Here is an 18,408-nt window from a genome sequence, read left to right as displayed (position 1 = left end):
CCGTTTTTATGTTTGAAGGTCAGTTCAGTTGTCATGAGGGCTGATGAAGTGACCTGCTTGCTGATTTTAGAGAAAAGAGTCCCTCTGGGCCAGCCTAGTATGTAGATGTTAGGGACTAGAACCCTGAGGGAGACTCATATCCTCATTCTGCTCTTCGGAACTACAATCCTGAGTGAGACTCATATTTTCATGCTGCTGTTAGGGACTAGAACGCTGAGCGAAATGCATTTGGCTGGTCCAGCTTAAAATTTGGAGAGACAGGAGAAAGAGGGTGGATAGAAATTGGAAAGATAAATTAAGTATGCAAAGCAGATGTCACTTCCTGATTGGATAAACGGAAAACAACAATACTTGTTAAGATCATGGCTTTTGAAGATTATAAAACATAAAATATATCACAAGATAGGTGGCAATACAAATCTTTTAAAATAAATGAATAATTAAAAGAAATTATGTTGAGCTATGGAATGTTTTTGAGAACTGACAATCTGACAATATCTCTTTGTCCTTTTAAAAAATTTACACAAGGACTCGAAGCCAGATTCTGAACAAAACAAAGTTAAACAGTATGTTTCCAGATCAGTAAAGAAATGTGACAACACTGTACATTCCTTTCTTTATTCATCTCGTACATTGAATGGATATTGAAGAAATGTAGATTAGAAGACAAATAACATGATTTTAAATTGGTGGAGGAAACATCAACAAACTTCACTATGCTATTTATTGATAGTAAGATTAATCACATGGGAGGAAGAAAAAGTCTTTGAACAAATATGTGGGCTTTTCAACTGACTTGAGGCATTGTTTACCTTAAAAGTCCTTTATGCTTCTTCGAAGGAAGCTGGAATCTGAAATCTTCACCCCTTGCACAATATATTAAAACACAATTCTCCACCTTTCTAATTTTGTCATTAATCATATTCTCCAATTAAATTAAAGAATCAGTTTCCCTTCCATTAGAAAACCCGCCAAGGTCTTATCTTCTTTACCTAGAGAGATGGCCTTGAAGGTGAAATTCTACTCATGCCCCCTCCCAACCTTTTAAAGCAATACACAGGTTTAACATATGAAATGGCTACTTCTTTATCTCTTGTCAAGCAATAGCATTCGATGTTAGCAGCGTTGAAACAATAACTGTTTGTAACGTCTTATTTTAACTTAGCAATAATTTGGATAAAATATAACTGCTACAATCAAGTTCACTTATTATTTTTCATTATTAGATTCTCCTTCAAGTTCATCTCAGGTCTTAGAATGATGATGTAACATTTGGGGACAAAGATGCAGCCAAGTAAGCCCAGGCTGGATGTCAGGATGGAGAAGATCTGCACAGCCACCATGTATTTTCCTTTGGTGCTCAGGTAGGCAGGGACAAAAGAAACCCAAACACTGCAGAAGAGCAGCATGCTGAAGGTGATCCACTTGGCTTCGTTGAAGGCCCCTGGTAGTTTTCGGGCTAGAAAAGCCACCAAGAAACAAATGGAAGCCAGAAAGCCCAAGTAGCCAAGGGCAGAATAGAACATGATGACTGAACCTTCATTGCATTGCAGTACAATCTGCTCTTTTTGGGAATATAAGTCAGAATCTGGGAATGGGGGAAAGATTCCCAGCCATATGAAACAGATGCCCACCTGAACACCAGAGCAGGAGAAGATAATGAAATTGGCCAGAGATTTCCCCAGCCATTTCCTCATTTTGCTGCCTGGCTTTGTGGCCAGAAATGCCATCACCACCATGATAGTCTTGGCCAGCAAGGATGACACAGCAACTGAGAAAACAACACTGAAGGCAGTTTGTCGAAGAAGGCAGGTCACTTTCTTGGGTTGACCAATGAATAGAAGGGAAGTCAAGAAGGAAAGCAAGAGAAAGATCAGAAGAATGTAGGTGAGATCACGGTTGTTAGCTTTGACTATGGGAGTTTCTCGATATTTAATAAAAATTCCTAGAACTAAGACAGTGATAAGAGACAAAAAAAGGGCAGAGACAGCTAGGATGAGACCTAGGTTTTCTCTGAAGGACAGGAAAGTTATAACTTTGGGGACACACTGATCCCGCTTCTCATTGGAGAGATGGTCATGTGGACATTTTGCACATTGGGCTACATCTGAAAAACACAACGAATTTTTAAATAGTGATTCAATGGTATTCCACGCATCATGACCAACTGACAAGAAGCAGGATGTAGATAAAGCAATGAAGTTTTTTTTCTCTCTATTTTTTTAAAAATGATATGATTAGAATAATGAAATGCAAGGGAAGAATGCTTACTTACTAAGCATGAATAAAGTAGATAATTATGTTTATGGAAAACATTCCTCTCTTCCCTTTTGTTGTTTCTCCAAGCTGTGAGCAGGATAAACACAAACAGAGAGAGAGACACACAGACACACACCACTTCCACATATAATCTATTTGTTTCTGTGTTTGTGTTTTACTTTAAAATGTAAAGATTCTTGCTGGCATCTGATATTAGTTTTGATTCATCTCAAAACTTTCTGATTAAAAATCATGTTCTAAAGCTTTAAATATATCCTGCTGTGCAATGTGTTCCATGTACGAGACCGATTTTTTTTTAAAAAAAAGTTACTTAAGCTTCATCACAGATACTGTAGATCAGTGTTTCTCAACCTACACAACATTAAGACGTGCACTTCAATTCCCAGAATTCCTCAGCCAGAATTCCCCAATTCCCTGAATTCCATGACTCCCAAGGAATTCTGGGAGGTCATGTCCACATGACTTAATGCTGCCAGGAATCAATGCTGTAGGTATTTGTGTCATTGCTGCATATTCTCCAAAGTGACCTCCCAATCTGACATCACTGACAAAATATCTATTTTTCCAATTCTCTCCTAAATTTGTTCTTGCAATTGCCAGAAAAAATATCTTACTAGAATTTGAGGTTAGGTTTGTTTTGTATAGGTGTTTCAAATGCTGTCATGTTTCTTAAGGTCTCTCAATATTTTTCAAGATTGCTTGTTATTGTTTCAGGAACTTGTGAAAACATCCACCATGGTGAATTTTACCTTCACTGAACAGTTCTTGCAGTGTTTTTAGTCTGTTTCTTGAATCTAATGGTATATTGGTATATGAGAACAAATCTTGCTAATACCAGAGCCGTGGTGGTACAGTGATTAGAATGCAGTATTGCAGGCTAACTCTGCCCACTGCCTGGAGTTCGATACTGACCAGCTCAAGGTTGAATCAGTCTTCCATCCTTTCAAGGTCAGTAAAATGAGGACCCAGATTGTTGAGGGGCAATATGCTTAAAGCATGCTGTAAAGCACTATGAAGCAGTAAATAAGTCTAACTGCAATTCCTATTGCTACCATATTATCCTTAGAATAAAAGACTGGTGCTGCTTCTTTGTTCTTGAATTACCTACCTTCCTGCACAGAGATGGTTCCTTCCATACATGGAGAACAGTCATAGCAACAAACTGGTTCTCCCTCTCTCATCAGCTTGGTATATCCTGGGAGGCAACGTTCCGTACACCTAGAAAAGGGGGCCTTCTGAACAGAAAAAAAATCAGAAATGTATGAATGAGGGGATTACTTCTAAAAATGGAAGTGAGCACCAAAGTGGGTTCATGAATTCAAGAGGGTACTTTCAAGATCTTTTCCCACATACAATTAAAATATGTTTGTTTCAGTGAAATTTCTCCACTAACAATTTCATTTCAGCAGGCTATGATCTCAGAGTTCCCTTAATGTTCAGAAAGAGCTGCTGACTCTCCAGTCCAATCATCATTATCCTAGGATTATTCTGCATTTGGGCTTCAGATCCTGTCAGCTTCAGCCAACTGGTCAAAGATACAAAACTGTGGAAAGTCTAGTCCAAAGCATGGAAAGCAAAGGGTTACTTCGTCTTGTCTTAGCAATTGCTAGAACACCATCTGTCACAACATTTCCTCTGCCTTCTTACAATACGTATTTCTTAGATCTCAATTTACTATCAACTCAGTCTCAAAGAAGACTCCAGTTCTGAAAAAACATTGAATGATTCAATAGAAGAAACTCTGTGTAACTCAGGGTTGAATTGTAAATTCCTTGATGTTCTCTGGTTTTGACTGCCTGTTTGCAGATTTTTCATTACTTGAATAGATAACATTATCAGTGTTATCATCAGGCATTGATGATGTTACTTAGTTGGGAAATTAACCAGTGAAATTACCTGCAAACAAACAACCAAGCTCAGAGAACACCAAAGATTCCACTGAATAAAATGCCCTACCGTAAGTCCCTCAGTGTCAAAGACCAGTTCCCTGGTTTGTGATGCTCCAAGGTTTCCTTACATGCTACAACCAGCTTTGGGATAGCCAACAACATGTTTTCCGTTCTACATCACAACAATGTTGGTATTCCCATCATAAGCAATAGATTTTTTAACGAAGTATTCTATTAGTTTTCTATCATTACAATTCATTTGTGCTTAATGAACAATGTGTTGTCTGGGTTGATTTTTGCCTAGACATAATGGTTAAATTCTTACTCTCTGTCCCGCTTTTCCAATCATTGATAAAAAATAAGTTCTATATTTGGAAGTATTCTGTATCTTCTTTTCCTTTGATTCTCAATCTGAGTCTGTCAATTTCTGCCCAGTCCAATATTTTCTTAATTATTGCTTCCTTTGGTGGTGTTATCTCATTTTTCCAGTGCCGTGCAAACACAATCCTTGCTGCGGTTAATACATGTAATGGTAAATATACATTTTGTTTATCAAACTTTTCTGGCATTATGCCTATGCCTTATAATCCACATTTAATAATGATTTTGGACTATAATTTTTTATCTGTGTCAAATCTGAATCTTCTCTTTTATATTAAAGTAATACTTGCTTCCATCCATGGGTTTGGTAGTTTGGCCTCTAATAATACCTCGTTACACACTTCCTTCATTGGTAGACTTAATGTATCTTGCAGACATTTGTAAACCTCTGCGGGTAGCCCATCCGGTCCTGGGGTTTTATCGTTTTTCTGGTTTTTTAATAGCTTTTATCACTTCCATCATTGTAATTTTTTCATTTAATATATTTTTTAGGTTTTCTAGTATTTTTGGTAGGTTTGCATTTTCAAAGTATTGTATCATTTTTTCTCGAGAAATTCCTTCTATATAATTTTTCATAAAAGTCTTTCTTTTTTAAATTGCATCAGTTTGACATTGTAAGTCACCCTTCTCATCTTGTAGTTTATTATCAGTCTCTTCTCTCTTTCTTTTTTCAGTTTATATGCCAACCACCTTCTTGGCTTGTTTGCATTTTCAAAAACGTTTTGTTTTACCCTTTTTATTTGTAGAGCCAATTCTTCTGACTGTATTAAATTTAATTTATGTTTCACTGTCTCCATTTGTCTTTTCACAATTTTCTTTTGTGGATGTATTTGTAATTCTAATTCCAGTTTCTTCAATTCTTCTCTTAGTGCTGTAAATTGTTCTTTTTTCTTTGTTCTTTTTAGCCATATATGTTATAGCTAATCCTCTAAAATATGCTTTGGCTGTGTCCCATGTATTCTGAATTTAAATCTCTTCCTTTTTATTTTTTTTAAAGAAAAACTCAGTTTCCTTTATTGAGAACTCTACAAAGTGTTTCTCTTTTAACAAGGATTGATTCAAACTCCATCTTGATTTCTTCTTTACCTCTTTCTGGGTCAGCTTTATTGGATTATGGTCTGCCCAAATGTTAGATTTTACCTCAATCTCATATATATTAGTACTTAGCTCATCCATATCATGTCAATTCTAGGCCAAGATTTATGTCTATTCGAATAAAATGTGTACTGGGTCTTTTGGGGGTTTCCTTCTCTCTAAGTATCCTGTATGGAAATTTCTTCTGCCATTCTGTCTTTCTTCCTTTTTCCCTCCTTTGCTCCTTCTTTAATCTAATTTTCTATCAACAATTGTATTAAAATCTCCTATCAAGCAAACGTTTTGATGTTCCATTTCCATTATTTTCCTGATGTATTCCAGAGAATAGTGTTCAAAAATGATAGCTAGAAACAGGATATTCTCATCCAGTTCCACGTCATGCTGTTATTGATCCTCTCATAGGGCTAGTCCTCACCCTTCCCAGCTGTCAGTAGCTCTTGGACAGACTGCATGAATGCAGTCTGTCCTTCTTCTGTCAGTTTGGAGGAATTTCCTTGGATCAAATGGGCTAACTGACATTTGCCCATGATCAATGAGGGTTTCCTCCTTTGTTGTCGCCTCTCTGGGGTGACCTTTAGCCCTTTGAGGCTCTCTAGCAGAAGGAAATTAGCTGCAGAGTATCAAGCTCTGCTCTCCCCACATCTATATTGCTATGACATCAAACCAGATATCCTTTATCATAAGAATAGATCTTTTGATAGGAACAGGAGAAATAGTCTCCTTCAGCCTATCCTTTTAGCTGTGGTGACTCTCCATATAAGTTAAAAGACTAATAAACCACAAAATCACATGGATACATAGGAACAGGTGAACAATAAAACCCACATAGAGGCAGACTTGGTTACCTTGTTAAAAGATGTTGGCCATATGATGGCGCTCTCATCGACTGAGATCTTGATGTCTGAAGAGCCTTCTTTCTCAATATTCCCAATTATCACCCCAGCAGCAGATTTGTTGGGAAATACTGCCCAGTCCATGATATTAAAGTCAGCAGTGGAAATTCCATACTCATCCAAATAAACGTCATTTACAGAAAAATTGTAAATCTGGAAGTTTCTTAGAAATGGATGGAGCTGAAAAGACATGGAGAATCATCCTTGCAATGTATACATTCTCATTTGAGCACTAAGTCAAAGCAGAGGTACTTTATCGCAGCGCTTCTGTATGCAAATGTGGTAGGAAGATTCTATTTTTCTCTCTAATTACCTCTCTCCCTCTCTTTCTTTCCCACTCCCATTGTTTCTCTCAGTCTCTTTCTACTCTTTCTGTCTCTCTGTCTATGTCTGTCTGTCTCTCCCTCTCACACACATACAGATCTTTTTAGTTTATTATTTTAGCCTGCTCTGCTTGATGAAATTGGTAATCTCAGATCCCAAACATGTTGCGCAACAATGACGGAGGTTCAGTAGAACATGATGGGTATTGTCCCATCCTACTGCTTATTTATTCAGCAATTGTGAAAAGAACCTTCCAGTCTCTTCAGAAATCATAACCTATTCTCACAAGCATCCTCAATCAGCACACCAGGCTTAATCTAGAAGATTCAGCAGCACAATCTATCTGTTTCTCTCTCTCTAAAATGTCTCATCTTGTCAGAACAAATATTAGAAACAGGCAATTGTTCTTGGGTTATCCCCATCATCTCTGCTTATCTTTATGATAACATGTAAGAATTGAAAGGGAACCATTATTAAAATATTGAAGAAGCATTACATGCCACGGTTGAACCATCTGGAGTGTCTGGTGGTCCCCAGAAGGCATCCTCCTCTTACTCGTTTGGGAGGAAAAGGCAGCACTGGAGACTGATGCCACAACCTGGATTGTTGTGGAAATACTGGAGCCATCCTCAGACAAGATTCTTGCAACCAGATCTGGGGATGGGATTTCCCAGGTCTCTTTTTCCAGGCATGTGATCCAAACTTTCTTAGACAACAAAGGGCTTGAATAAGAACACTGAAATGCTTCCTTCCCAAACTTCCCTGTAGCAGAATAATGTGAATTAAAATCATGATATTGTGTCCATTTCTTTGCCTTAGTTGAGAAGGATAATAAAAGATGGTTATGCTGGAGATTAACCATGTGGTAAAATAATCTCACATTTAAATCTGACAAAGCTGTAGCAATCCATACTTTTCTCTCAAACAGGATTTTTGTCTTTTCAATGTTTTGTATTAGTACTGCTAGTATTAATGAGGACTGAAAGTCCAACTGACAAACAATACTTTTCACTTTACTGTCAGTAAAATATTGAAGGATGTCCTTATCCCTCCCTGCTCTTGGAACCGTGGGTAAGCTTTCTGAGAAGGCAACGCAGACACCTTTCCTTAACGTTTCTGACACAAATGTTCTTCTGAACTTTTCTCCATTTTCATTGTCCGGAGCAACGAGGCCGATCCACGTCCATCGGAAATGCAGGAGCAACTTGACAATTGCCAAGTGAGGAGGTTCTTGTTTTGGACTCACCCGGTAGAAAAAAGGGAAATTATATTTCTGCTCTGGAATGTAGCTGATGACCCCATAGTTGATCTAAGGTGAAACAGAAAAGATGGTTGATTGCTTTGCTCTTAAGGACAAAAATAAGCCCTTACCTCTAAGGGGTTGTTTTTTTTCTGATCCTAACCCTCTACTCACATATCAGCTGGTCAATTATATTCACCAAGTTATACAACTGCACAGAACTATTCATTAGATATGCTGTTTTCTTGTCCTATTCTTTTATTTTCCTTTCCCCAATAACAAATTGCTGTATTACACTTTCTCTTTTTTGCTGTGCTCTTTTATTGTAAAGGCTTTAAAAATATATATAATTTGATTTGCTTTGATCGTAGATTGGGGAAAATGGAACGTCATGTGAACGCAGCAGGAAGAAAAGTGTCAACTGGGTATGTTTTTATTCTCTTTAGGTGCAAATAGGGGGAAAAAACTCTCTTAAAGTAACATTTGCCTGTGTTGTTTTCATTCATTCAAGGTTGACTCAGCCTTCCATCCTTCCGAGGTAGGTAAAATGAGGACCCAGATTGTTGGGGGCAATTAAGCTGACTTTGTAATAATGCCGCTTGGGGGGCCCAAAAGCCCTAATAAGCAGGCATATACATAGAATGAAGGCTACTGCTAAGCTTGTAAGCCGCCCTGAGTCTTTGGAGAAGGGCAGGATATAAATGGAATTAAAATAAAAAAAATAAAAAATAAAAATTCCAATCCTTAGAGATTTTGTTTGGAATTGGTTGGAATAAGGGTGAAAAGTTGTTTTTTTTTCTCCCAAGACTGCAGTGACCAGAAGACAGGGAGAGGAGGCAGAAGGGTGGGAAAAGAGGATGCAAATTCCATGCAAAGGATGATTGACAGCACTTCATTTGAGCTATGGGTGGAGGTTCGTTCAGTTGAAAAATCTCTTTGTAACCTGTGTATCTTTAAAAAACAATCAAGATATACAATGATGTAAGAATGAAGAAAGGTATTTGAATGCCTGATGAAAATAGAATAGTTCAGGCGTCCTTTAAGCTCTGTCATCTAAATCATTTTATTTATGACCTGACCCCTTTTAGACTATCATTAGACTTTACAAAATGAAATTAGCTTCAGTGTTCATTCCTACTTGTGGAATTTTGTAGATGCCCAGCATAGTTGAAATGGAAGGAAAGAGCTCCGAATCGGTCCCTTCAAGCACAGCCAGAAGATTATTTTGTCTTCCACAACTGTAGTTTGGGACATTCTCCTGCCCTGTAGACAGCAAGTCCATCATGACCTCGTATGTTATCCTTGCATTGAAAAAGTTCTCATAGATGCTGTAGCCCAGGGTGATGTTGGGTAGCAGCTTTGGATTCTGGTTGATCTCATGAGTGGCAAAGAAGAAGGGCAGGACGTGCCAGAAGCTCATACTCGGTATACTGCAAGATAAGAGACTGCAGTTGGCTTTCATCTTCAATTCATAGAATCACATCATATTTCCTGAAGCTGTTCCTTTAAGGACATTTATAACTAATCACTTGGATTGCTGTATTATACGTCTAGTGCACAGGTTTGACAATCTAACGATCTGTAACCCAGGATGATGTAACAGCTTTGGATTCTGATTGATCTCATGAAGGGGAAAGCAAGAGAAGATCAGACCAAAAGCTCAATCCCTATTTTGTACTGCAGGAAATATTCTCAGAAATTCACTCTCTAATAAAATAATGTAAGATGCCTGTATCATTCATTTCTTGGACCTTGCCAGGAGATGGACTTCTTTGGATCTTGCTATTAGAAGGACAGTCCTATTGACCACAAATGACTTTCTTTCCAATGGTTTTCTTCAGGCTCAAAATCATCCCAAATGGAAATTGTAGATCTGATCCCAACCATGACCTCCAAGGTCCCTTCCATTATTATTATTATTATTATTATTATTATTATTATTATTATTATTATTATTATTACTGTTGTTGTTGTTGTTTTTGTTGTTGTTATCCAAAGCACCAAAAAGAAACAATGGATAGAAATTAACCAAGGAGAGAAGCAACCTAGAACTAAGGAGAAATTTTCTAACTGTGAGAGCAACCAATGGAATAGCTTTCCTTCAGAAGTTGTATGTGCTCCATCACTGGAGGCTTTCAAAAAGAGACTGGACACCATTTGTTTGAAATGGCTCCAGCAGGGGTTGGGCTAGAAGACCTCCCAGGTCGCTTCCAACTCTATGTTCTATATTCATTATTTTCTCCAAATGGTGACTTGGAAATGCATTTTATAGTAATGGATCACCTGTCTTAGCAACTGGATACATTTATTTAAAATTCACTTCAGAAAATCATTTTCACATAAAAAACAAGGTTCTATGAAATAAGTCTCTTTATGTTGATTTGATTGCTAATTGGAGGAATATTTAAGTGGAATTATTCTGGGAAAGGTCTAGGTGATTCTCAGCGAATGCCTGGACAAGTTCCTGTAGTTTTCCTGGCAAGGTTTTTTAGAGGTGATTTGCCATTGCCTTCTTCCTAGGATTAAGAGAAAGTGACTGATCCAGGGCCAGCCAGCTTAATTTATATCCAAGGAAGGACTAGAGTTCATGCTTTCATGATTTCTAACCTGAAACATTAACCACCACATCAAACATTCATTTAATAGGGTGATTAAATAACTCTCATCTCTCCAAGGTTCACTAGATTGCCGGCCAATTCTGATGTCTTTTACATCTTTTTCTTTCAGAAAGTTTTCCAACAATAGCTTATCATATTTCTGAACTTTGTGGATCGGCTTGCAAAATTCAGAACAGATTTTAACAGTAGACCACTAGAATCATAGATGTCAATGTTAAAAATTAAAACATAAAATTGTAGCATTCATACCAGCTAACCATCCCTATTAAAAGGAAAATAGTGGAAAACATAAAATTAATCACCAGCGTTAAGTACATGTCAGGAATTACCTTTGAAATCTGTGATATGGAGGCTTAAAGAAGAGGTATGGTTTAAATACTGTGCTTGATGTAGAAATGATTCCACTAATCAGGAAATCTCCTGACTTGTAATAATTAAATATGTTACCTCCCTCTTTTTGTATGTTCAATGGACATTTGGTCATCAGCGTCCCATATGGGAAATGGGATACCAGGAGAAGCAGCATCAGCAGTATTTCAGATATCATGATGAAGATCTTCTGTAGTTCTGTGAGACACGTGCCCACTGTCTTTGGCCTCAGAGCTGTCTAAGGAGAAGCACAGTTCTCTTGCCAAAGAACACAGATGCACTGACTTGATCAAGCAAGATAAAGTTTGATCTGGCACATTAAAAGGACAGCATTAAAATGCCGACCTGTACATTTGTGCCTACAGGAGTCTCACCGTGTGTTCTTCATCAACCCTGAGGTCCTTGTGGACAAGATTTTCAGATTTTTATAAGAATTACTAAATAGTTGTGAAATCCATTGATGAGGGTTACTAACACCTACCTTGTTTCAAAATAACTGTGGATGAAAGAAGTCCCTTAGGCTTTAGTGGAAGACAAAGTAATTGCTGTGATTTTGATAATTGTACAGAGAGGGGGGAAAGGAACAAAAACTGTGCATATTGACAGAGTGAATGAAGTGGGTGCAGGGAAATTGGAAAAAATGTTAAATATGCAAAGCAGATGTCAATTCCTGATTGGATAAACAGAAAACAAAAATATTTGTTAAGAACTTCAATTTCCAAGATTATAAAACATTGGCAAGAAACTAGGGTTTCGTGGCAAAGAAAAAGGTTACCTTGTACAAGTACAAAGTCTAAATTGTTTCAAAACAATTTTATACTCGGAAAAATAATTTGGAACTCTGATTTTATATATGGTGACAGCAACAAAACTACTCTGTGCACAAAAATGGAAGAAGGCTTCCATTCTCACCATGGACAAATATTTACAAAAGCTGATGGAATTAGCAAAGATGGCCCAATTGACTGTTTTGATAAAATAAAAGAATATAAGTACTTTTGTTTCTACTTGGAAACCACTTCCTGACTTTGTGCTTGAGGTGGAAAAAATGATACGATGATTTTGGGTTTTACGGATTAGACTGATTTGTTGATACAAAATGGCTAGTTCGTATTACTATAGAAATGTAAAAAGTTGAGATTCGATTTTAATATCTTATTTTATTGCAACAGGGAGTCAATACCTTTTTTTTTCCTTCTCCTGCCCCACTTTTCCACACTTTTTCATTTTCCCTTTTCCTATTGTTGTCCTTTACTATTTGCTTTTGTATTTTCATATTTTACGTTATAAATGAATAAAATTTAAAAAAAAAACTAAAAAATGTACCTGTTTGGAATGATACTAGAAAAGATTTCTCATGATGGAGAATTTGCAGTTATTCCTACTGGATAAATCTGTGTAAGTAAGATGAATGTCTTATCAAATATGTTATTTTTATTCCAGACTTTACTGATATTGACAAGTAACACTGCAGTTAACCAATGCCAAAAGAATAAATCTAAATTCAGATGGCAAGGGGAGAAAATGAGAATTAGGGTTAGGGTTAGGGTTAGGTAAACTACTGCAAAATGATAAAGGAAGAGGAGCTCTGGGTTTACCAGATTTGAAACTATATTTTGTTACCTGCTGTTGGATCTGGATGAAAGAGTGGGTGACTCTCCAAAATAAGAGATTACTCAAATTAGAAGGTCATGAACTAAGATTTGGATGGCATGCTTACTTATGGTATGACAAGATTAAAATAAATGTTGACTTTAAGAATCTTTTTGTTAGGTGTGCCATCCTAAGGTTCTGAAATAAATATAAAATAAAGTTCTCTATGAAGTTAACGCTTTGGGTGTCACCTTAGGAAGCTTTCTTTTAGAAAAGAAATGATAGTGAGGCCAGACTGGTTAATCTATGGTTAAATAAGTGAACTTACTCTGAAGTCCAAAGAAGAGTTGGAGTCAGAAGGATTTGTCTGTCACTGGTTTACATACTTACAATAGAAAGAAAGTAGACAAAAAAGTTTTGGGTTTGACTTTGTAAAAATGAATTTGAAATTGTATTATGTGGTAATATTGAACATGCTATTGCCAAGGTTTATAAAGTGTGACTTAAATTGAATTTGGAAAATGAATATATGAAACAGTATATGATTAAATGGACAAAAAAATTCAGGGTATACTATAAAACTTGTACTATGGGAAAACATGTGGCTAAAGGGTTTAATTACACTTAATTTTAATTACACTTAATTACAATCTGAATCCCTTCATGGATTAATGTCTTGTCGTGGCAAAGGGGCTTGAATAATTCAATGAAACTATGAGCTATGCCATGCAGGGCCACCCAAGATAAACAGGTGATAGCAGAGAGTTGTGAGAAAATGTGATCCACTGGAGAAGGAAATGGCAACCCACTCCAGTATCTTTGCCATGAAAACCCCATGGACAGTACCAAAAGGCAAAAAGATATGATGCTGTAAGATGAGCCCCTCAGGTCAGAAGGCATCGAATATGCTACTGGGGAAGAGCAGAGGGCTAATACTAGTAGCGCCAGAAAGAATGAAGAATGAAATTGACCAGTTATATGAAGCGCTACATCACCTTATAGAACTAACAGCAAAAAACGATGTCCTTATCATCATGGGGGATGGGAATGCTAAAATAGGAAGCCAAAAGATAACCAGAATAACAGGGAAGTTTGGCCTTGGAGTACAAAATGGAAGCAGGGCGCAGGCTGACAGAATTTTGTCAAGAGAATACAATGGTCGTAGCAAACTCTCTTTTTCAACAACTCAAGAGATGTCTACACATGGACATCATCAGATGGTCAACACAGAAATCAGATTGACTATGTGCTCTGCAGCCAAAGAAGGAGAAGCTCTATACAAGACAAGACAAGGAACTGACTGTGGTTCAGATCATGAGCTTCTCGTTGCAAAATTTAGGCTTAAACTGAAGAAAGTAGGGGAAAGCACTAGGCCACTCAGATATGAACTAAATCATATCCCTGATGAATACAGGTGACAAATAGATTTAAGGAATTAGATCTGATAGACAGAGTGCCTGAAGATCTATGGATGGAGGTTCAGAACATTGTACAAGAGATAGCAACTAAAACCATCCCAAAGAAAGAGAAATGCAAGAAAGCAAAATGGCTGTCTGAGGAAGCTTTGCAAATAGCTGAGGAAAGGAGGGAAGCAAAAGGCAAGGGAGAAAAAGAAAGATATACCCAATTGAATGCAGAATTCCAGAGAATAGCTAGAAGAGATAAGAATGCCTTCTTAAATGAACAGTGCAAAGAAATAGAAGAAAGCAATAGAATAGAGAGGACCAGAGATCTCTTTAAGAAAATTGGACAGATGAAGGGAACGTTTCATGCAAAAATGGGCACGATAAAGAACCAAAATGGCAGGGACCTAACAGAGGCAGAAGAGATTAAGAAGAGGTGGCAAAATTACACAGAAGAACTATACAACTATCGCACCATTGCACTCATTTCTCATGCTAGTAAAGTTATGCTTAAAATTCTACAAGCTAGACTCCAGCAGTATGTGGATCGAGAACTGCCAGAAGTACAGGCAGGATTTCGAAGAGGCAGAGGAACTAGAGATCAAATTGCCAACATACGCTGGATCATGGAGAAAGCTAGAGAGTTCCAGAAAAACACCTACTTCTGCTTCATTGACTATGCTAAAGCCTTTGATTGTGTGATCACAACAAATTGTGCAAGTTCTTAAAGAGATGGGAGTACCAGACCATCTTATTTGTCTCTTGGGAAACCTATGTGCGGGTCAAGAAGCAACAGTGAGAATTGGACACGGAACCACCAATTGGTTCAAAATTGGGAAAGGAGTCCGGCAAGGCTGTATACTGTCACCCTGTCTATTTAACTTATATGCAGAACATCATGAGAAAGGCAGGGCTAGATGAATCAAAAGTTGGAATTATGATTGCCAGGAGAAATATCAACAACCTAAGATATGCAGATGATACCACTCTAATGGCACAAAGTGAAGAGGAACTAAAGAGCCTCTTGTTGCGGGTGAAGAAGGAGAGTCCAAAAGTTGGCTTGAAACTTAACATTAAGAAAACCAAGATCATGGCATCCGGCCCTCTCAATTCCTGGCAAATAGATGAGGAAGAAATGGAGGTAGTGACAGATTTTATTTTCCTAGAATACTGCAGATGGGGACTGAAGCCAAGAAATTAAAAGATGCTTGCTCCTGGTTAGGAAAGCCATGGCAAATCTAGAGCAGATACATCACCCTGCCAACAAAAGTGCATATACTCAAGGCTGTGGTCTTCCCAGTTGCAATGTATGGCAGTGAAAGTTGGACCATAAGAAAGGCTGAGCGCCAAAGAATTGAAGCCTTTGAACTGTGGTGCTGGAGAAGACTCCTGTGCTCATATCCATTTCAAAGCCGAAGACCCAGCGCTTGTCCGAGGATGTCTCTGTGGTCATGTGGCCGGCAAAGGCACATGGAACACTGTTACCTTCCCTCCCTATTTTTCTACTTGCATTTTTATGTGCTTTCGAACTGCTAGGTTGGCAGAAGCTGGGACGAGTAACAGGTGCTCAGTCTGTTACACGGCACTCGGGATTCGACCCGCCAAACTGCCGATTTTCTGATCAACAAGCTCAGCGTCCTAACCCACTGAGCCACCCCGTCCCTTGCACATTTCTTACCTATATATTATTATATGCTTTTTCGAGCTCTGCAAATTTTATTCTTCTATAGTAGCTTTATGGAATGAATAGATGGTGAAAGGATTTGCAGAATTAATTGAGCTCTACATGCTAAGATTAAATTTTCAAAGGAGAAGGAAAAGGTTCTTGGGAGATGGCAAATCTAGAAGAGAAAATCACCAGAAAATAACCAGAAATTGTAGTGAGAGGCAGGTCAACTGACCTACTTGTTTCCTGAAGATGCTAAGAGGAAGAAAGACTTGACTCCTTTTTGCGTGGCAAGATAGGAAGTCAAAACTATATCAGGTCAATGTTGGAAGTTCAATAGAGTATGATGGTTATTGTCACATCCTACTGCTTATTTATTCAGCAGTTGTGGAAAAAACCTTCCAGTCTCTTGAGAAATCATAACCTATTCTCACAAGCATCCTGAATCAATGCACGAGGTTTAATCTAGAAGATTCAGCAACACTATCTCTTTTTCTCTCTCTAAAATGCCTCATCTTGTCAGAACAAATATTAGAAACAGGCAATTGTTGTTGGGTTATCCCCATAAGATGATGCTTATCTTTAATGTAACATGTAAGAATTGAAAGGGAACCATTAACAACATTTTGAAGAACATTACATGCCACGGTTGTACCATCTGGAGTGTCTGGTGGTACTCAGCAAGATGAAGGGTTTTCATCTTCAATTCATAAAATCACATCATATTTTCTAAAGGTGTTGCTTTATGACATTTATAACTAATCATAACTAATCAGTCTTATGAGTTTAAACTGGAAATCTGACAATCTAATAATCTGAAATTAGTTATGGATTGCATCACCCTCTAATCCACAAACTAATTTGGCTGATCCCTTGAAGGGAAAAGCATAAGAAGACCAGACCAGAAAGCTTAGTCCCTATATCGTAATGTACAACATATTCTCAGAAAATCACCATTCAATGAAAAATGTGAGATCTCTGCATCATTCATTTATAGGACCTTGCCAGATAACGGACCTCTTTGGAACTTGCTTTTAGAAGGACAGCCCTATTGACCACAGAGGACCTTCTTTCCAATGGTTTTCTTCAGGCCCAAAATCATCCCATTTGGAAACTCTAGACCTGATCCCAAAAATTATTATCTCCAGAAGCTAAACTTTTATAGCAGAACCTACATTTTTTTTACCAATGATTTAACTGTCTTATCAACTGGATGCATCTATTTAAAATTCAGTTTGGAAAATCATTTCCATATAAAAAAACAGGGGTCAATGAAATAAATCTCTTTATATTGATTTTATTGCTAATTGGAGGAATAATTAAGTTGAATTATTCTGGAAAAGGTTTAGATATTTCCTTGTTATTTATTGTTTCTGCTTTGATGACTCAATTTAGTTGAAAGGGTGCCTTAAATCCCAGGAGTTAATCGTCTTTGATTTTGGATGGGTTACACTGCCGGGTGTTTGCTTGTTTTTTAGTGGACTTCCTTATATCCGTAGAGGAAGAACTAAAAGACTTTTTCTGGAGAAATTCTATCCATGTGGTTGCGATAAGTCAGCAGTGATATCATGGATACCTTGGATGATATTGTTATTATTAAGGGCATCATAGCCCTTAATAATAACAACATCATGCAAGGTATCTAGTGACACCAGTGCCCCCTAATACAGCTAGAAGTTTAAAAGGCTAAAGGGGGCTTCAACTTGGGAGATATGAAGTTCTTCTTTGGCTGCTTGATGAAAAAAAGGGAAGAGCTCTTTTCTGGAATAATAAACTGGGAAGTGGGGAAGATTCTTCCTGAATAATACTATGCATCTTGGAAAATCTCCAACTTTGTCTGTCTTTATTATTCACTTAATATATTTTTTCTTCTGTTTATTTCCAATTCTTAGAGATTTCCTGGACAGGTTCCTGCAGTTTTCCTGGCAAGGTTTTTCAGAAGTGGTTTCCTATTGTCTCTTTCTTAGAATTAAGTTAAATAACTCTCATCTCTCTGAGGTTCAGTAAACCACCTACCCATTCTGACGTCTTTTACATCTTTTTATTTCTTGCAGAATGTTTTCCACAATACCCTATCATTTTTCTAAATTTTGCATGTCAGCTTGCAAAATTCAGAATAAAAATTCACCAGCCATGACAGAGTCTATCCTTGCACAGACACATTGTTAACTATTAAACATTAATATTATTCCTTTGCCATAAAGTAACATTTTACTTTTATTGTTATTATTATCTTCTCAGACAGTATACTGTGTAGAATAATATACTGTAATATTTCCATAATTTTTAACTTTAGACCGCTAATGACTCACACCCTGGATTGAAATGAACGAAGGTCGGGGGCAGTCCTAAGCTCCATGGGCAGCTGGTTCCAGGGGGCAGGCGCACCCACTGAGAAGGCCATACCCCTGGGTGTTATCTGCCAGCAATCTGAGCAGGGGGTTGGACTAGATGACCTCCAAGGTCCCTTCCAACTTATTATTATTATTATTATTATTATTATTATTATTATTATTATTATTATTTTGTTGTTGTTGTTGTTATTTACTGATTTAAGCACCAATTAAATAGAGCTGGTTTTCCTTTCAGCTGTGTCAAAATTATGTGCTCAGTAAAGTTTTGCATTAGAATTGGATAATCTCGGCTGTGTTTTTGTT

General features: G+C 37.4%; 1 protein-coding gene across 1 annotated transcript; it reads right to left on the bottom strand.

The window, feature by feature from the left end:
* Nucleotides 1–1,202: 1,202 nt before the first annotated feature.
* Nucleotides 1,203–9,522, bottom strand: LOC310634760 (vomeronasal type-2 receptor 26-like; the record flags this gene model as incomplete). Its single annotated transcript, XM_083353296.1, has 5 exons — nt 1,203–2,107; nt 3,389–3,515; nt 6,491–6,718; nt 7,743–8,171; nt 9,241–9,522. The coding sequence occupies 5 exons, from the start codon at nt 9,520–9,522 to the stop codon at nt 1,203–1,205; spliced, it is 1,971 nt and encodes a 656-aa protein (XP_083209422.1).
* Between the last annotated feature and the right edge of the window lie 8,886 nt (nt 9,523–18,408).

This window comes from Vipera ursinii, assembly GCF_947247035.1.
Source record: "Vipera ursinii genome assembly, chromosome: 2".
In the NCBI taxonomy this organism is placed as follows: domain Eukaryota; kingdom Metazoa; phylum Chordata; class Lepidosauria; order Squamata; family Viperidae; genus Vipera; species Vipera ursinii.
The sequence above is the reverse complement of the archived record's forward strand: the minus strand, read 5'-3'. Positions and strand labels throughout refer to the sequence as shown.